The sequence below is a fragment of the Littorina saxatilis genome, linkage group LG5 (assembly GCF_037325665.1).
Source record: "Littorina saxatilis isolate snail1 linkage group LG5, US_GU_Lsax_2.0, whole genome shotgun sequence".
In the NCBI taxonomy this organism is placed as follows: domain Eukaryota; kingdom Metazoa; phylum Mollusca; class Gastropoda; order Littorinimorpha; family Littorinidae; genus Littorina; species Littorina saxatilis.
Window position 1 is genome coordinate 19908833 of NC_090249.1, and position 21723 is coordinate 19930555.

The following is a 21723-nucleotide window of genomic DNA, read 5'->3' on the forward strand; positions in this document are numbered from 1 at the left end:
ACAGTGTAAGTGCGTTGAGTAGCGCATATAATGGTGTTCGAGAGTGTGCAAAAAAGTATGAAATTACATTTCATCGGAAATCGAAAATAGATTAATAGTTTACAATATTGGTAGCGAGGGAAAGACCGATTTTAAACTTCCCATTTTTAACATAAAAATCACTGGTTGGTTATTACATAGACTAGATAGTTTAAGTGTTTCGTATACGTATGTGAACATTCACACATACGAACGCAGTCTTGTGAATGTGAATATGTTGGTGAAACTGTTCATACTACCATTTCTTTTCTTTGATTGTGTCTTTCCATTTGTCCACCGTACCCTCTGTGTGTGTGCCGTGTTGCGCCACCGAAACAGAACCTGCAGGATTCAGTGTGTAGTACAGACGAAGAGGTAATCCTTAACTCTCGACTACCACATCATTCAGAATCCTCTCCCTTGGTGTCAGTCAGCGTCACTCTCAGATTCTTTTTTGAAAGTTGAAACCCAACTGTAACTCTGTCCTATATATTTTCCTCCTTTTTGGGCCAGCTTGCAAAACCTCCCGGCCAATCACGAACGTGTTCTAGTTCTCCGGTCGTCAACACCACTCTGCGAATGCAATACTTGAACGACTTGTTCTTTTCTCAATTCTTGTAGCTAATGATTTGGAATTTTTTTAATTTCGTTTCTTGAATGCATTGGTGTCCTGGGGAGGTGCATTGTTCTGCCTGAATGCTTCTAGGTTAAAGCTGTTGATTGCAACTGATGTGCTTGGGATATGATTTTAAACTTGATTTCTGTTGACTTTGATTTTCGTGTTGACAAACGTGGACGGTGACACTTAGGAGGGAGGGGAAACAGACAGACAGACAGACACACTGACAAACAAACTGACAAACAAGTACAAACAAACTGGAGAGGAATCAAAAATATGTCAGCTCTTTTATGATATGAGCATTTCTTTGTATTTTTGATTATTTTATTTTTATGACAAATTGTTCAAATCTTTTTGTTCTATTCATTGTGTCTTTTTTTCTTCTTGAGCGATAAGTATTTCCATTTCTTTGCATTTTTTTTTTTTACTTCGTTTATCTGATCACAAGTCCTGTCATTGGTTTGTGTGCTCGAATTGTTCATTCGGACCTTCTGTTGCTATTATATTCATAATTTTGTTTTACTGACGCTTACAGCTGATACTTCATTTCTGAAACACCAAGTGCAACAGCTCCGTCACTTTGAATGTTTCGCCATGTGTGGTGTGTTTGGTGTCCTCGAGAACGTGCATTTTGTCATCCCTGTGTTGGTGTTGAAAACGAAAATCTGGTTTGGAATGTCCAACAAGAAACCAGGATGTTGTAACAGTCTTGACGACCAGCTCAAAGCATGACGTTTGATGGTTGTGTTTGGTTTCCTTGTCCGTGTGTCTGTTTGTTTTGTGCCATTGTCTAGCTACCTGTTTTAATTGAGATAAATTAGCTATAGTTTATTTTGTTCTCTCAGCATCACCTGTAGATTTGTTCTGTATGCAGTGTTGTGAAATGGTTCAGGAGAAGCACACTAGCTGGTATGAGTTATGTAATTATCCTAAATTTTGTTCCGCAAATGAAAGATTTGCAGTTATAGGTAGTATTGCAACTATTAAGTCTTACAAAACGTTAGGGTAACAGCTGATCAATCGTGGCAGATGTGCAAGATGCATGCTACTATATTCGTTTATGTTCTTGAAATTAATAACTTATTTCCAATTCAATATTGCTGTTCATGCATATGATTTCATCTGAATATCTTATGAGCAAGGAGATTCTGGACACATGCTAGGAGATGGGCAAAGGGTTGACTGAGTAAATGTTGATTGTAACAGTAGTTCTTGTTTCACACCTGATCCAGTTTTATTGGAAAAGCAGAAATCTAAAAAGAAAGGAAATATAAGTGTTATCAATCAAGCAGGAATCGAATAGTGTGACTGTGAAAAGGAGGATATATCCATGTTGGTTTGTCAGTTGAAACGCTGTTTGTGCCCTTGTGAAACGCACATTTTCACGACCGTGCGAAGATTACCTTGTTCTACATAATTATGTATCCATGATTTTGCTGTTGCTTCAAGCATGCTGCTGAAGCAAAGGATTCCAAACACAAACGACTCAAACTAACGATTACAAAACAAATTAACAAAACCGAGGTTATGTATGATATTATCTCTGATGAAAAAAAAATAAAGTTTAGCCTTTTTGGCAATGTTGCCACTACTTAAAGACACAATTTAAATTGTTGTTAAAAATTAAAGGATTAAATTAAGTCTTAAACACTTAATGTATTTCTGTCTTTTAATCTAAAACACCAGCATTATCAAAAACTTTTTTTTTCCATGTCACTTACTAACAACCATAAACTAACCTTGCCTTGACGATTTGTGATCACCTTGTGATTGTATGTGATGTGCTTCTGGTCTTTTATTGTCAATTGTGACTTCGCTTTTTTCACCAAAGCCTGTCTCCGCTTGCTTAGAAACTTGCTAATGGACAGAATTTTAAGTGCAGTGTCATAACGTGTTGTATGGTCGTTGTTGCAGACTATGGTGGAGTTGTCAGAGAAACTGGAGCTGAAAAAAGACCAGGTTGAACAGAAAGTTGGTGAGGGAAAATCTGACGAGCTGTCTGCAATGTACAACATGATGCTTGACATCAAACGAAAAGAGCAAGGTAACGGCTTTTGTGCTGCTTTGTTCAGTTTATTAATTCTTAAAAGATTAGTTGATTGATTCATTGATGCATTTATTGGTTTCTTTTTTAGTTCAGTATGTATTTCGTTGTTCTTTTACCTATTGATCTATTTCCCTAGATCTGTTTACTTATTGATCTATTTCCCTATTGATATTTTTATCTATTGATCTATTTATGTATTTATATTAATTTGTGTCTTTATTTGTTTGATTTTTGTGTTTTGATTTATTCGTTTGTTTTAGATAATTAGCTTTTTAAAATGATTTACTTATCTATGTATCAATTAATTAATTATTTGACCACACTGGCTAGCTAGTCCTTCATTTAGTCATGTATTTATGTATGTATTCCCTACGCTTTGCATTCTTTGATTTCTGTTTTTGGTTTGAGAAAAATCATTGATCAAAACCCGTAATGGGATTTTACTAAATGAAGAGCAACTGTGCTTTCCCTGAGTGAACGGAAAATGTGTTTTAACAGCAAAAATGGAAGCCGTTTTGTTACAATAAACACAAACTTGTTTGTGCGACATATTTAATTCAGTATACATCATCAATTTTGGTTGGCCTGTGTGACTGCTGTAATAATTGTGTAATTTGACCTATTTTGTATATTTATGCACAGGTCTGTTTGACGTGGATCACACGTCCACACTGATGGAGAGGCGGGACCCCAAGTCAAAACCACGGCGAGCTAAGTCTGCAGATGACAAGAAGAGTAAAGTAAAATCTTCAAGTAAGCCTGGTGATGTATCTCTTGCATTGATACACATCCTATCATCTTTAGCTGTTTTGGAGGGTTTTATTCAACCAGAGTCATAACTGTTTGGGCTGGAATGCATGTTTAATCTTTACTTTGACACATAAACAGACAGGGACCTAAAACTTTGAGACTTAATGATCGAGTGATATGAGACGTGTATACAAATGGTTATTCGGTTATAGACGTATTTTGATTATTTTTGAAACCAAGACTGTTTCATTTAGCTTCTTTACCCGTAACCAAACGTCTTCTTCACTCCACTGGTTTTCTTCTTTTCTTGAGTTAAGCTACAGACCATATCTCCCATTCTAACTTAGGTGGCCCGGGTAGCTCAGGTCGTAGAGCACTGGACTTGTGATCGTAAGGTCGCAGGTTCGAATCCGGGCCGGGACGGACACGGGTCAACTTTATGTGCAGACCCAGAGACGGTATCCATCTCTCACCACCGTGTCACCACAGTGGCACGTAAAAGACCTCGGTCATTCTACCATCAGTGCGGATGGCTGATACCACCTAAACACGCATACACTTGTGTAAAACCCGGGAACATGCCCCTTATGGCTTTGCCGTGAAGGCGTAAAACTTGAATTTCTCTCTCCCATTCTAACTCACATTGTTTGGGCGGTTTAAATCATCATTACTATCATCATCACTACAGTGGTTCCACCAGCTCTGGTTCTGCCTAATCCAGACGTGTCCGTGGACTCAGCACCCCACAGCGGAAATGAAACCGTCACGGAACCGGAAAACAGGATGACGTCATTCGACTTCCTGGCACTGTGCAGTACACCCACCTGGCTGGGTCCAGAGAGAAGACGATCAAGAAGAAGAGGCCGCTCTCCAAACCCCCCAGCTCACAACAAGAGCAATGACGGGGTAAGCTGCACTTGTTTTCAGTCATTAGAGAGAGGGTTTTTTCTGTGTGTAGGGGAATGAGAGAAAGTCACGGATTTCACTCTGCTTGAGGGGTAAACAGTAGCTGTAGAAATGAGGAGTGAGGTGTCGCACACACGATTGCCTAGCTAGCTGAGACTCCAGCACAGGAATGACTGTCTGTTGATTGTAGTTCTGAGTGGTAGGTTTTGGATATAAAGGTTAGGTTAGGTAGATGATGAATGCTAATCTGTACTCATCAAACTGCCCATTGCACTGTTGCTGCACAACTGCCCTCACCCCTGTTTCACCTTCTTCGAGGAGTACCATCCAGAAGCACTGTATTTGACTGTGGGAATGTCGTATGACCCTAGGCAATTTGCAGAGCACTATTTCTGTCATTTACCAACAGGTGCTAACTGAACTGACTACCTGAACGTAATGAATGTAAAAGTATGGTGATTGAAAAAAAGAATGTTAACTTGTCTTGTATAATGTGACTCCATTATTTGTCAAATTGCTAATTGTAATAAAAATCCCTCTTTTTTTTTAAAGTCGAGTTACATAAAATCACCATAGTGCCAAAGAACTGCTCTTTGCCTTAAAATGTGTTGACCTGTACTGAGCTATTCCTGCGAATACAAACTCCATTCAAATTAAACCTTCAAACGGTTTTTCGAAACTGTATTGCTACTTATGTGAATATTTGGGTGCAATTCCTCTTTGTTGAAAACACAGATAGATGCAGATTTTCATTTCTCTGAAAAGTAAAACCTTTTGGAGTGCGCAGAATCAACGTTGAAACTGCAGTCAAAGGAAATGAGTCAGATTCACAATTAGGCCTTACTTCAAACCGAACAAAGATCATTAGTTTGAGTTAAATTCGTTTGTTGTACTTTCTGTTTAGTGTTTTTGCGCTGTCATCATCTTTAGTGCATAATTAAGTCAACAGGAACATGAGCCACTCCAGGAGTTTGATTTGCCTAGAATTTCTAGAGTTTGATGTACATTTTTAAACAAAGGAGTCTTCCTCCTTTCCTGGTTTAAATTCATTCTTTTGTTTAAAAAATAGTTGTTACGCTTATTTTGTTAATTTGCTTCTATTTGACTTTGCCTTTATTATCTTCAAGGAATATGATAAATCTTGAATGTTTAACACATGAGAAAAGTGTTCCGAGACGTTCTAGGCTGCAGTATAGTACCTCTGGAAATATTAATCACATTTCATTATCCAGGCTACCTTTCACAACCTTATAGCCCTACGTTTTTATATTTAGTCAAGTTTTGACTAAATATTTTAACATCGAGGGGGAATCGAAACGAGGGTCGTGGTGTATGTGCGTCTGTCTGTCTGTGTGTGTGTGTGTGTAGAGCGATTCAGACTAAACTACTGGACCGATCTTTATGAAATTTGACATGAGAGTTCCTGGGTATGAAATCCCCGAACGTTTTTTTCTTTTTTTTGATAAATGTCTTTGATGACGTCATATCCGGCTTTTCGTGAAAGTTGAGGCGGCACTGTCACGCCCTCATTTTTCAACCAAATTGGTTGAAATTTTCGTCAAGTACTCTTCGACGAAGCCCGGGGTTCGGTATTGCATTTCAGCTTGGTGGCTTAAAAATTAATTAATGACTTTGGTCATTAAAAATCTGAAAATTGTAAAAAAAAATAAAAATTTATAAAACGATCCAAATTTACGTTTATCTTATTCTCCATCATTTGCTGATTCCAAAAACATATAAATATGTTATATTCGGATTAAAAACAAGCTCTGAAAATTAAATATATAAAAATTATTATCAAAATTTTTTTTTCGAAATCAATTTAAAAACACTTTCATCTTATTCCTTGTCGGTTCCTGATTCCAAAAATATATAGATATGATATGTTTGGATTAAAAACACGCTCAGAAAGTTAAAACGAAGAGAGGTACAGAAAAGCGTGCTATCCTTCTCAGCGCAACGAATACCCCGCTCTTCTTGTCAATTCCACGTGCACTGCCTTTGCCACGGGCGGTGGAGTGACGATGCTACGAGTATTCGGTCTTGCTGCGTTGCGTTGCGTTCAGTTTCATTCTGTGAGTTCGACAGCTACTTGACTAAATATTGTATTTTCGCCTTACGCGACTTGTTATTCTTTGAAGACGAGACAGTCAGTTTCAACTCTTTTCTGGTTTTGATTATGTTAACAAATATCATTTGAAAAACAGTTGTAGTTTCATCTTTTGATTTTTATGTTTGCATTCATTTCGTTTGCGTTCTTCTTCTCTAGAAATATGTTACTAGGTTGTATTGTGATACTGTCTCATCATTCATGAGACAGTGTCACGTGACTGAACCACGTGATTTGGTTGAACAGGGTAAGTCCAGCTTGGTTGTAACGATGTGTATTTTGATTCCAACCCACAGCTGTCAGTCCGAAGTAAATTAAGACGGGTAATATTGCTCATCTTTTACCGTTACTCTTTTGATGGATTTCTTCATGGCTTATGTAACTGTGCACTTGCAACGCAAATTCTTTACCAGGAACTGAAAAAAAAATTGCGAACTAAATGTCATTCCGATCTATACTAGGTCATGTAGACAGAATCAAATCCTAGGAAAAAACAATCTGTGGTTTCCTTTAAAAGTTATATTACTCCAGAATATATGGGCATATATTCTAATATCTACTAGGGGAACAAATTCACACTAAATCCATTATTTGAATTTAGGCAAAAAATTATAAAAATGTCGAAACTAAAATCTTACAAATACAAAAACCTTTGCAAAACTTTTGATTTTGCTTGGCTTCCACATACTCAAAATTGTGTTCTTGAAGATATTGGTTAACTGTCTCATGCCATTTAACAAATAAATAGTCAAGCATGTTGGCCTGCACTGCTTATTTCAAATTTAACTTCTGCTTTGAATTGCTTGTTAAAGTTTCAACTTTACTTTACACATAATATGTATGTGGTATGTGTTCACGTTTGCATAACTTTATTATATAAACATGTTGTTGACATTTACTGAACTGTTATTACTTTACCCATCTAAAGTGCACCCCCTTTATGTAATATCTCCAGTTAGAAGCAAGCTTGAGTTTACAACAAAATACATACCAAACATAAAGTAATGAATAGTAGTAACTTTGGATACAATAATGGGAATACTAATCCACAGATGCACAGTTTCATGATGCCAGTCAAACATGAGTTTATTAACTTGTGATCAGACTAGTCTCTATTGCCATGTTTTGCTTTTCTATCATATCACTGTTTGATATATCGTTCTTTGTCCTGCTGCTATGTAAATGTACATGTATATATCTGTATTCTAACCTCGCTCTTGTTCTTGTAATGATTAATATATCATGGACTGTGGCTTACGCGCAATTTCTTCTCATTTTTTACCGTGCGCATATTATAGTGCTCATCTCATGCGCATTCAATTTAACAATCACTTTACTATTTGACCTGGACGATGCTGGTCAAAGGCATGTCAATTGTTATTGTGTTGTTGGTGCTATGGGAACAATTTATATTGTATAGTACTACATTTAGCCACCTACACCAACAGTTTTGTATTTTTCTTTAGTTACACTTTGAAAGCATGTGAACTAAACATCTATACCTGATTCATGAGCCAAAATCACAGACAAAAAACACATAAACATTTGACCTCACAACAGAGACTTAAAATCTCCACATCAAGAACTTAAGAAATGTTATATAGGTGGTGGAATGCTTGCCGCTAAACGTATGAATGAGTATAATTATGTGGCACATAAGATCTTTGCAAAAGTATTCAGTTAGGGCCAAGCAAAAATGACACAACACCATTCATTACATCTGGTAACAGTAGTGATTGTTTTAAGTAGATTGCTTAATTCATTGACTGCATTCACACGGTAGACAGTTGACACTAAAGTGCACTTTTAACTTAATTCTTTTCATTTTATAACTTCTGTTTTTCTTTTGCACCTTTTTACAAATCTGCTTTCTTTTGCTTATGAAGAAGTCACTGCTTTTTTTCTCCCTTTTTGGGTCATTCCTGCACACTTTTCTTTATATTCTTTGATTTTATACTATGTTGATAGATACATACGGGTGGCCGAGTGGTAACGCACTTGCGCTCGGAAGCGAGAGGTTGCGAGTTCGACCCTGGGTCAGGGCGTTAGCAATTTTCTCCTCCCTTTCCTAACCTAGGTGGTGGGTTCAAGTGCTAGTCTTTCGGATGAGACGAAAAACCGAGGTCCATTCGTGTACACTACATTGGGGTGTGCACGTTAAATATCCCACGATTGACAAAAGGGTCTTTCCTGGCAAAATTGTATAGGCATAGATAAAAAAAAAATGTCCACCAAATTACCCGTGTGACTTGGAATAATAGGCCGTGAAAAGTAGGATATGCGCCGAAATGGCTGTGATCTGCTGGTCGATGTGAATGCGTGATGTATTGTGTAAAAAATTCCATCTCACACGGCATAAATAGATCCCTGCGCCTTGAGTCCGAGTCTGGAGATACGCGCGCGATATAAGACTTCATATAATAACATACAATATTAGTACAGTTAATAACGTGTTCTAGGTAATAATGCAAACCTCAATGAATGAAATACAAATTTAAAATCACCTGAAGATGCACGGCAGCATTAGAAATCAGGCAGTGTGCATTCTGTCCCTGTACAACTGATACTGTCAATGTATTACCACATGACACATGAAATAGAGTTGTTGTTGTTGTTGTTGTTGTTGATTTTTTTGTAGAGTTGCATGTGAGTTGAAAACCGTCAGTTGTAGGTGCTGCTTTTGTTATGCAATAGATTCGAGTGTACTGCCCTGGTGTAAATTGCAAGTTGTTCCTGCTGTTGTGCTTGTCTGCTTACTTTTAGTGTTGCTTTATTAAGACAGTATAGTCCTCCCTGTATCGTTAACTTGTCAGTATTGTGCTAAAAACTAGAAACAAAACAAGAATGATTGTCTGCCTCTAGTTCCATTGCAAGTGTGTATATGTTGTGGAGTAAAAAAGAAATGAAGGAACGGTTCTTGCTTTACAACTTACACTTAAGTTAACTGCCCTTAAACTTTGATTGTTTATTAGAAAAAACATCTGCATGCTTGAAAGTGTTTGCATATAATGGGGGAATTAACGTTTCCTCTTAGAGTTTTGGAGTTTCAGTTACACCGGTTTTAAAGAATGTTTGAGGATGTCTTTATGTTCTTCGAACAATGATATATGCGTTAAGTGTTACTGGTTTCATGTTAGTTATTAATATTTTTACTTTTTTATTTGTCAATAATGTCCTTACTTTGCATTATCCGTCAGAATAGTGTTTTAAGTTGCAAACAATTCTTCTTTTTTTTAATGAAAAGTCAAACATTAGATGATGCAGCGAAGTCTCTGCCAGCAAGATATTGACTTTGTGCAACTGAATATTAAACTGAAATGAACAGTTATGAATAACATAGGAACAAATCTATTGATATATTGTTTTAAAAAGGTTAATAAGATATTTCAACATATGAGACTATATAGTACTGCTGGTAGTTTGAAAATATTGGTATCATTCGTAGCAAACATGAACATCGCCAACCATTTTCTTGTACCCCTCTTGGGATGCTTAACTTAGGAAATGAAAAAGAATGACCCTGTACCACAAGGGTTTTACCTAACAAGTAGTCATCGCTCCTCATTGTATTTGCTGACACCGCGAGCTTCTCTTTACATGATAAACCGAGCATAGGACGTCGTCGCACCAAAGAAGCTTCCACATTTCGCATATCGGAAGGAATTACTTGTAGGCAAATTCTTTTAAACTGCAGTTCCTTGATCTTGAAGTGAAATGGAAACTCGAACAGTCAAGGTCGGCAGAATGTAGATTACACAAACCACAACATATAGGACAGACGCAGAGAGCAAGTACCATATTTATATATCTGAATGACCACGCGTCGACGGAATCAATGGTAGACGACTACTTGTTAGATGATAGACTTGTGCCTGTATAGATTTAGTAATATTCATCTAATTGGCATACTCTTAAAATACAAAATAGTGCACGATAAGTTCATACAAAGTAGTATGATACAGAAAGAAGGAAAGGGACGACAGTCAATAAAGAATATCATATTCGACTGAGTTTTATCTTTTGAGTATCCCTAATTGGATTAGCACGGCGATTCTATTTTTATAACTATTCAAATGAGATTTATCTCTTTTGGAATTGATATAAAGAATATCTCAGGACATTTGAAATTATTGGGTTTTATGATTATGATGTTGACTATTATGATTGATATTATTCTTGTTATTATAATTATCTAAGTAATTGAAACATTACAGTGCACTCAGAGACTTATAGAGCAATGCCAGAAAATGAATTATTGAACGAAGCGCTTAGTGCTGAGTTCAATAATTATTTTCAATACTATTTTACTCTGTACATCGCTTAGTGCATAGTGGCAGTTGCAATATTGATATTGTCGGTAATGGAAGAGAAAAAAGTTTGATAAGGCAAAAGTTTCTACGCATGTTTGGATAACTTTGTGGACAGGCCGAATTAGATCTAATTTTTCTGTGTCCTGTCATTGCCATGCTTCTGACTTGCAGACAAAACTCTTACCTTATTTTCATTTCTTTTGTTAAATTATAGTGTAGCTTTGTGCAGTATTTTCGTGCATATATCATTTTAACTGAGAGAAAAGACTGTGCGCTGAGTTAGTTGCGGTTTTAAACCTTCGCGCTTTAGGGTGTCTCCCGTAATCACTACGTTTCATTTGCACTACGTGTCGATATAACTATTTGTGTACTCCAAGAGTGCGCTATCAGTGCGTTATAACGCATTGCCATTAGCCAATCAACTGTTTCACGTCAGTCATGTGACACCAGCACTAACTGACAATTAGTAATACTATAATAATTATTATTATTATTTAAGTTATTGAGACATCCCAGTGCACTAAGGGATTTTTAGAGCAAATCGAGAAAATTCATTATTGAACGAAGCGCATAGCGCTGAGTTCAATAATTATTTTCGAGATTTGCTCTATAAATCCCTTAGTGCACTGGGATTGTTTCAATAACGATATTGTCAGAGTACCGCCAGAGAAAAAAGAAGATTCAAAACGCACATTTTGCAACGCGCATTTGGATAGGCGTAACTGTGTGGTCAGGTTTGTGTCAGATCTACTTTTGTGTGGGCTGTCTCAAGTGTGTCGTGCTTTCGTCAGACGCAAACTCTTGTTTTTAATTTCTGTTGGTAAATTCCTGTGTAGCGTTAAGCTAAAAAGTGATGATCTTTCATAGAGACCTCATTTAAACTCGGAGAAAGGACTCTGCTCTTAGTTATTTGCGATTCGAAACCTTCATCGAGCTTCGACAGATTGACTGTGCAGAGTGTTGCCCCTTGCCAAGGTCGACGGTAAGCACATTTTCAAAACAAATGTGGCATGTTTCTCGTGTGGTATCTTCACTCATCGGGGAGTCTGGTACTAAATATGAACGGTAAGAATGCTCTGAACCCTACACGTATTATATCCCCATCGTTTTATCGTTCACATTTGGCCAACATGTTAATTTGCTGAGCGGGATTTATGTCGTCTGCTAAGCTATGGCAATTGAACCACTGCACTGAGTCTCATTTCAAAAACAAAAATTGCTCGTCACGTTGCACTGAGTCTGCACGCATGAGGCAGGCTGGTAATAAGTCTTATATATGGTAAGAACGTTATAAACCCTACACGTTTTCGATTCCGATTGTTTTTGCCTTGCAATAATAATTCGGAAAACATTCATTTACTGAACAGATGCAGTCGTATTTCAGTGTAGTCTGCTACGTGCTATTCTAGCTGCTACGTTATCGAATAATACTTGTGTTTTCTGTTAGCTGCTGGGAATTGTATACTCTAGTAACTCATCATTTGGTAATGTGGATAATAAGCTACATGCCACTAACATGGCATAATTATGAGAGGAATCTTCGCAAGTCGAAACTGAAAAATTAGACACAGCGGGTTCTTTTTTTAGATCTGTGGCACAGGCACATGCAATCTGTCAGAAAAAAGCCCACTTCTGCTTTAATTGAGAAGCAGGAAATGTATGGTCATAATCATTGGTATTGTGGAGAATATAAGCTACATGTCATTAATTAATTCTGAGGATGAGAGTACACTCTCGCTTAGGCAAAGGGCGGAAGAATACGCTCTGTGGAAAAGTTAGCACACTCTTGGCGCATCGCCATTAGCCAATCAACTGGTTCACATCAGTCATGTGACACCAGTACTTACTGACAATTATTATTATAATTATTATTATTATTATTATTATTATTATTATTATTATTATTATTATTATTATTATTATTATTATCATTATTGTTATTTTTTTACTCATTTAAAATAATGTCCACGTTTAGTACAAATCTTCTGCACTCTAGTTTCCAGAATTCAATGTGATAAAAAAAAGTCACGAAAAAAAGGACACTATTAATGCATGCGACAAGGTATTTGTCTTAGCTTGAGCAAAAGTTTGTTTACACATAAAAGCTGCTTTATACTTAACGAATTATAGTAAATGTTATTTGTTTTTTGCATGACTACAGTATTTACATTCACGGCTTCTCCTATTCACTTATTTCGTTTTTGGTTAATTTTTGGCACACATTACAAACAATGGTAAACTCACTGTGATAACAAGCAAATAAACAAACGAAAACCAAACAACCAAAACATAATGTACATGCGAAAAATATGTTATAAGCATGACTAAAACATCCGTAACTGTTAGCGCAAGCAATCACACCAAATCACTCACACACACACACACACACACACACACACACACACACACACACACACACACACACACACACACAAACACGCACACACGCGCTCACACACACACACATTAGGCAATGCTCTGGTTGCAGTATTTGAAATGGTCGCATTTCACACTTACTAAGACTCTCAAGAAAAGAAAATAATGAGCAATAAACAGGGACATACTGTAGGGACATTTAGATGCTGCTGAAATTTTAAAAAACAAAGTCAAATTTGTTAGACAAAACATCTTATGTTAGGTTTCAAAAGCCGTACAGTTACTCATAATGACATGTATAAATGTCAGACAAATTTAAGAAAGCGGTTTACTCCAGCGTGTTTAAATATATTTCCATAACATATTTACGGCGCCTCATGAGAAGGATTTCACATAAACAATACCTGCTCCTACATTTCACATGGTCTTGGCTCTTGCAAGGTATATTTGGATTATTGCGGTCACAATTGTTATTCCACCAGACAGGATTTTAAACCTTTTTTGTACATCAACAGGAATTTATTACATTTATATTTTTCAGGAAAATGTCAGATCGTCTCAATTTCCCTGAGCGGCCAGTCATTTTTTCCAGTGTTTCTTTGCAGTTGCATTTTCGACTATATACTGCGCACATGAATCTGCTCACTTTTTCTTCTCTAATGTTTCTTCAACTATGTTGTTCTTTCTTACCTTCGGTTATGATATCAATGCCTTATTTTTCATACTTAATTATTTTGAAATATAGATATATCATCTCACAGTTAGGAGGACTTGTTTTGATCGTACAGAATATCAGTAATTGTTCATTCAGTTGGTTTCATGGTAAGCTTGACATCAGCTTGTAATTTTTATACAAATGCATTTATGGATTGCGTGTGTGTGTGTGTGTGCGCGCGCGCGTGTGTGTGTGTTTGTGTGTGTGTGTGTGTGTGTGTGTGTGTGTGTGTGTGTGTGTGTGTGTGTGTGTGTGTGCTTGCGATTCATACTGTTTGTGCTGAATGTGACGTGTGTTTGAAACATCCCTATTAATTTCAAACAAGTATAACTTTTTCACAGATGATTTTGAGTCGAATTTGCTTATTTGTATAGCACTGACCGGCGAGTTTGATACAGCAGCCATGCATATACATGTTTTTAATCTCTGTACAATCAGCAGCAATATGTATATATGGCTAGTGTTTTTTGGAATAACTGTTACAAACTGAATTTGGGGGACTGTTTTCAGGGGGCTGCATGCAGCAATATCTGTAAAATGTTTATGTTATTCTGCACACAAGAACTCGTAAAAGCTGAGTGTTGTGAACTGTTTTCAGGACTACATGGAGCGGCATGGTATCGAGGCTTCCCACTCAGTGGCGGGTAGGGAGGAGCAGCACAGTACGCCCTCCCATGGCCACCACCATCACAACAATCACCACGGTCACAGCCAGCACCATCATCATCACCACAGCAGCCACAGCCACCATCACGGCGCCGAGTCTTCGTCTGGAGCGGGGGCAGCAGCCACCACCTCCAACTTCTTGTCTCCAGAACACGCAGCTTCCAACCTCTCGGTGCCGGACGTGGACGGTACCCACAACCGCCGCCACAGCAGAGGCTCCTCTCTTAAGTTGAACAGACAGAGGGCACGTTCCTTCGGCCCCACGCAGAGGAAACGTTCTTTTTTCACACGCTCAGGGTCTGTGGACACGCCTAATCAGGGAGAGACGGGGCGACTTCATGGGGCCAAGTCGGACACTTTGGCTGCCACCTCTCCCACTGCCGTTTCCGTTGCCGCGGCGTCTCTCGCCTTGGCTTTCGGGGGGCAGGCGCCCAACCTGTTGACGTTACAAGTGCCGGGGGTCGGGGTCGGGCCCAAGCCCAGCCCGGCGCCCCGCCCCGCCAACCTGACGCTCAAAGAGTGCTATTCTGTGACTGCAGAGAAAGCCCCAAAAGCCTCATCATCGCTCAACGCCCCTCAGCCTGTGCAGGATAAAAAGATGGCGCCACCGCTGGCTGAGGGGGCTGTAGGAGGCGTTAGGGGGCCACTGACCAGTGTGGAAGTGCATGTGTCAGACCAAGTCACGCCTTGCCCGCCGGTCCCCAACTTGGTGTTAGAACCCCCGCCCACAAGTGTCAGTGGGGCGGGGCCAGGGGCGCTTTCTAAGGTGCCTGTGAAACAGGATAAGCTGGAGCTTCCTTCAACGTCTGAGCTGCCTCAGTCCGGCGACTTGTCTTGGAGTACGGAATCTTTACTGGGGGACAGTGATATCACTCTTCTGCCTTCCCCCGACCTGCCCAAACGCACCCAAGGGGCGTTGGCAGGACCTAGTAACCTCGTGCGACCTCTAGACCTTTTAGACTGCAGCCAGCGGCCTGTCTTTCACCAACAAGTGCCCCCGCACGCCCTCTCTCTGCCGAAAAACAGACCAGCGGGCCTGCGTCAGCAGGAGGGAGAGGAGGGGGCCACAGCTATGCAATTAGGCGTGTCACAGGCCCCCTCATTTCCAGTAGCACCCCTCCCCAGGCGGCCTGATTCTCGTGATGTGGTTGACTCGGTCAGGGGGCGGAGCGACCCTATTCGAGGGCGAGGCGAAGGCCAGGAAGGAGGGAGCGGGTTGTGTTCTGGTCTTGACGCTGGCCTGCGTACATTAACTCTTGACGGAGTGGCCGGGGCCACGGGAATCTCAGGAAATTTCAACGACGACGAGGACGATGAGGACGAAGAAGACGAGGAGGAGGAAGGTGATCTGGAGTTGAACGAGGCGGAGGTGACGCTGGAGGAGGAGGAGGAGGTGTTTCCTGCAGACATGGTCCACGTTCATCAGTATTTGGCGGCATTACCAAAGAGCAAGGCTGTGGCTGGAGCTGTGGCTTGTGCGCTGCAGCACGAGCTTCCCAGCCCCATGGAGCTAGACGAAGACATGATGCTGATGGGGAGAGCATCAACATCTGCCTCCGCTTCAGCCTCAGCCTCCGCCTCAGTCACAGCTGCAGCTACTCCAGCTGCTGTGGAGACGCTCCGGCGCAACAAGCGAGGCTCCACAGGGTCTAACTCTCAGGCCAGCAGCAGTAGCAGGTCCCAGATCCGGGGGTCTGTGCCTTTGCAAGGCGGGAAGCTGAAGACCCCCACCACCCCGTTGTCCTGGATGGTGTTACGCTCTCCCTTGGCCAGGATCGAGAGCTTCCACAGCGATGACTTTGAGTACTTCAACTCATCTGACAACGACCCTTGCGAGCAGGGCTCTGGTGCATCGGCCTCGCCCATGTCAGCCAACACACCCACCGTTCCCTGTTTTGCCTACAAGCTGCACCTTGCCAAGAAGAAACCGCCAAAGTTAAAGAAGGGCACAGCCGACAACAACGCTGTCGGAAAAACCGGAAAGAAAACGTCAGCTGCCTGTGACAGGGGCAAAATCAGTGCAGCTTCTACTATGTAAGATGTCTTTCTGTCCTGTTCTTTCTCTCTGATTATAAGATGATTGTTCTGTCATATAGAACTACGTTTTATTTCATTTTATCAGTCAAGTTACGGCCTGCAAGAAAATGATTTGTCTGAGATGTTGATATGAAGTTAGAACGCTCGTATGGGAAGATAACTAATGAAACGTTGGACTTCCCTGAATAGAATCCACAGCATAATTGTGATGGATGACGTCCACAACAAAATCTTGTTGTGCTTTTCATAATTTGTGTGTACTTTGTTTTGTTATCAGTCTTTCATGTTTTTGTTTCTGTTTAGTAAATGGAAGTAGAGAATGTAAGGATTTCTTCTTCTTCTTCTTCTTCTTCTTCTTCTTCTTCTTCTTCTTCTTCTTCTTCTTCTTCTTCTTCTTCTTCTTCTTCTTCTTCTTCTTCTTCTTCTTCTTCGTTAGATGAAGTGTATATTCGTGTCACTTGGTATCAGTTATCAACCAACTTACTTTGAATGCGAAGAACTGTTATTCCAAAACTGCACAGCCTTTAAATATTGTCCTTGACTACAGGTTGGAACCAGCTGCTCATGATCCGCTCCTGAGTTCTGGCAGTGACACCGAACACGTGGATGACTCAGGGGACAGGGCAGGAGTGGCCAGCAAGGCCAAGGTGCATCCAGGTAAGTTCAGGGACAGGTAGACAGGTTTGTTTAAAGGTAAGCAGAAAATTGGCTTAAACTATATGCACTAAGACAGGGTAGGTGGCTGAGTGTCACTGCCCGATCTGATTATCTCCTCGCTTGGACAGGTAGAAAGCATTTCATGTACTCAAGGTGAGCAGGGAATTAGCTGAATATTGTGTGAGCAATAACGGGGTATGATGCTAAGTGACACTGACAGAGATATCTTCTGGCTGTGACAAAAAGTGTGTTAAAAGTGCAAAAGGGAAGCAGAAAACGATTTAAACCTATTCATAGGGTGATATAAGGAGTGGTTCGACCGAATGTGGGTGATCTGTTGTTGGAGGATGGTGCAGGATGCTGACTATTTTCACGGCTTCGCATTGTTGGGGGATGGTGCTGGATGCTGACTATTTTCACGGCTTCGCATTGTTGGGGGATGGTGCTGGATGCTGACTATTTTCATGGCTTCGCATTGTTGGGGGATGGTGCTGGATGCTGACTATTTTCACGGCTTCGCATTGTTGGGGGATGGTGCTGGATGCTGACTATTTTCACGGCTTCGCATTGTTGGGGGATGGTGCTGGATGCTGACTATTTTCATGGCTTCGCATTGTTGGGGGATGGTGCTGGATACTGACTATTTTCATGGCTTCGCATTGTTGGGGGATGGTGCTGGATGCTGACTATTTTCATGGCTTCGCATTGTTGGGGATGGTGCTGGATGCTGACTATTTTCACGGCTTCCCATCGTCAAAGTGGCCTTAGGATGTGCTTTGGTTGTACTTTATTTGCCATTACGCGTTCTGAGAATCTTTTGATTTTATTCTGATTTCCATCGTAATATTTGTGTTCTTGTTTTTCAGTTATTTGGGATTATTAGCGCAAGATTTCAGTAACAATCTTTGGGATAAGCATTCTGTAACTAAAGGTTGTTTGACTATTAGTAAGGATAAGTCGATATTACAAAATATGAATGTTTCCTTCCTTGCTCCAGTAACCTTATCAACTTAACAATCACAATTATTTGTTAGTACTAATCTTCTAAAGTTTTCACAGGTGACAAGGACTGCGAAAAAGCATTACTGAAAGGTGAAAACAAAACGTCCTCTGTGTGCAACAACGCTATAACGCAGCAGCCTAAGAGACAAACTCAACAGGTTTGTACTTGTCATCTCACTCAGTAGTTACTTTAGTGTAGTTTCTTTCCAACTTCGTTTTAGCATTTCTTACAAAAAACGTATTTGCTTAAGTGCGCTTATTGCGGTTTCTTGTTTGAATTTTGCGATCATTGCAGACTGTATTCATGCAATTTCTTTTTTGCGAGTACATGTTTGATGAAGGGAAGATTCAAATGTACATTATTGACATAATATTACTTGCTTTATCGTTTATTAAAGAAAAGTAAAATTACTGAATGTACAATAGAAGTGTACACAGATAATACAGCCTGATTGAAAAAAGTTCATTGAGTTTTGTATGGTTAGCTCATATGAAGAGTGTAATACTTTTAAATACTTAAAGGTTTCTGCCATCCCCCTTTAAAATACCATCATAGGCAGAAGAGAAAGGCTTGCTTAGTATTGATGCTAAAGTTAATTCATTAATGATTGAAGTAATATAGGTGCAGTCTTAGACCTTTGTATAATCATATTGATCTTGATTTTCCATCTTACTGTGGCGTGAAGTTTTAACCTTTTTGATCCAGTACTTTCCCTTCATTATGAGTGTAAACAAAGACACGTCGTACATACTCCTGAAGTGTTGTGTTTAATACCTTATGGGTTACTTTCATCCCACGCCATCGCTTGTTTACAGTGTGTGACTTCATCCCCTTTGTCAATACGTTTGTGCGTTTCACAAGCTAGACTGAAAGAGGTCATGATCTATAGCATTTAGAACCCTTTTTTCCTACTCGTCCTATAGTCTGTGTGACATCTAATTATATATAAGAAGATTCGAAAATCTTTAATGCGATTACATCGCTAACTTACACGATTCTGGCACCTTGCAACAGAAAACAAATATTTTCAGAAGACAACGTTTTTCATATGAGCTTTAAACATACACCCAAAGCTCTACTAGAGTAGCTATCAACGTTCTTCGTCTTCCAGAAAGATTGTACTTGTGTTTAGTGAGATTCAAGCACATGAATCATCTGGAATTTGAAAAGAACGAATGATCACAGTCATCCTTTTCCTCAGCAGTAACTGATAGTATAGCCTTCTCGTTGGTTTTGTGACTGTTGTTCTGTTTGTCATTTTGCGTCGTGGCAACCCCAAGCCCGAGACTCAGGTAAAGATCCTCCTAATTCAGCCTTTCTGCTGCCTCCCTCCATCGTTCTGCATTTGTCATCTCTCCCTCCTCAGTGTTCACAACTCCTCCATCAGCTACTATCTCTTACATTTCGGCCTGTTCTGTGCCATTGCTATGTCAGTGTTCTTTGCGTCAGTCATTCTGTTTTCTAGGACAAGATTTCAGGAAAATTGGGGTTAAGGCATTTTTGTGAGCTTGTTTGTCCATGGCACTAATCTTTTTTTGTGTGGAATGTATGGTTTTGTCAGTACTGGTTCCATGGCTGGCTTGCTCGCTTGCTTGCAGGGATTTTGTTGTTGTTAATGCCTTTCATTGTTGTGTACTTTAACACATCAAACATAAACAGATACTTATGTAGGTCGTAACCCTTAGATGCAAAAAATGAAATCATTCACTGTACTCCCGTTTAAATACTTGGTTTTGAATGTTGATATTACCCGGATCGAACAGGTCTCCCAATATGATGTGTTTTGTTTTTGTTTTGGCATGACTATATATGCATCACAACTGTTGATCCTTATACATTGGAATGATACTATGTTCGCATACTAGTCTCCCAAAGGGATTTGCATTTTAATGTCTGTTTTCTTTACTTCGAATTGCATGTAAAAAAAAATAAAAAAAGTGCATCAATCCTTTTATTTCAAGTAATAGAAGTCAAAATTAACTACTAGAGGAAAAAGTTAATTTAGAATTGGTTCGTTTAAACAAAAGTAGACTGTCGGTGTTCGAAGGGGATTTTTAAATGTTGCCAATTCTTTTCTTAATTCTGCCTCAAAATACTTTATTATAGAGTAAAATAGTAAAACCATTATTTAGACATCACAGTATTATTATTATTATTATTATTGATGATAGTCTCTCTTAAGAAATTTTCCCCAATCCTATTAAGATGAAAAATATAAGAAACATTGTGTGTATTCAATTGAGTTAAGTTTTAATGAAAGCTTTAAGAGATAGGACAAACTACCAATTTGAGAACAAAACGATTTATAAACAGAGGAAAAGGGAATATCTTGTGCTTGGAATAATACATCTCGTGCACCCACTCATCTCAACGTTTTGCAGATTTTTTTAATGTCATGTCATTTTTACTACCTATTACTTTTTTATGACATATTGCTGCCTCACGTTTTATTATCAAATTCGATGCATTTCGCAATTTTATATTAAACTTTTTGTCATTTTTTTAGAATGAAAGCACACTGCATTAATAGAAAATTATAAATATTGACAGGCGTGAAATATGTTCAAACATAGTGTTCAAAATGTACTTAAACGTTTTAAAAGCATGGTAAATATAGTGTACCACGCAAAGCCTCTGAGAAGTGTTTGTGTGTGACGATAGTGGAACATGAAAGAATACATGAGTATTTTCAATGCTGATCTTGCAAATATGTTGCTCACAAGGGGAAGATAATAAAACTTTTTTAACTTGAAAAGTATTGCACGCATTGAAGATGTGACGCAAACACACAGCTTACAGCATATGTGTGCTTACTTGCTGCCTGTTGATGGATTATATTAAATTGTGCTGAGGGAATTTAGTGTGGAATATAATATCAACATTTCACTGAAAAAGTTGTCGTTCTTTCTGTACTTCTTTTGAAAAAAGTAAGGTCAAGGTCGTTTTGTTTCATTCTCATGTGTTTTTGTTTGTTTGTTTATTAATTTATGTTTTTTTAGCCAGATACTTAATGCCTTACAGGCTTTTAACATTGGTAACCAGTCTTAACATTTACTAAAATCCATAATACTTTTATAGTATTTATAGTATACTTCACTGCACTAACAATTCTTCACCCGTATTCCCTTGTTTCAGTTTACTGTAAATGTGCATCTAAAAGATACCAAACAAAGATTTGTTTTAAAATCTAAAACTACATTGTTTTATGTTTAATGCCATTTTATTCTGCATCAAAGCCGCTATGCAACTTCATAAATAAGTGTAAACGAATTTAAAATACTAAACTGTACATGCAATGAAACACACTGAAAGTTTAATCAGGAGATTACAGTGCATTCCAATTCTTGTACATTGTATGCCTTAATACATATATTACGGGAGGTAGCTTTTTCTCGTTTGTACTGACTGATATTTTTCAAGAAGTGACAATAATGTCCATTTCATTAGATGATGATCATTAACTCCCACACCTCGTCTTTTTATTTTTTAAATTTAATTCTTTATGTGTG

At 38.9% G+C, this 21723-nt stretch overlaps 1 protein-coding gene across 1 annotated transcript in view; it reads left to right on the forward strand.

Moving 5' to 3' along the window:
• Window positions 1–21723, forward strand: part of LOC138965932 (uncharacterized) — a 53604-nt gene that overhangs the window by 11357 nt on the left and 20524 nt on the right. Inside the window, exons 5-10 of the mRNA XM_070338013.1 lie at window positions 2552–2681; window positions 3327–3419; window positions 4123–4340; window positions 14426–16551; window positions 17102–17211; window positions 18271–18371. Of these exons, the coding sequence (XP_070194114.1) occupies window positions 2552–2681; window positions 3327–3419; window positions 4123–4340; window positions 14426–16551; window positions 17102–17211; window positions 18271–18371 (2778 nt within the window). The remainder of the gene's footprint in view (window positions 1–2551; window positions 2682–3326; window positions 3420–4122; window positions 4341–14425; window positions 16552–17101; window positions 17212–18270; window positions 18372–21723) is intronic.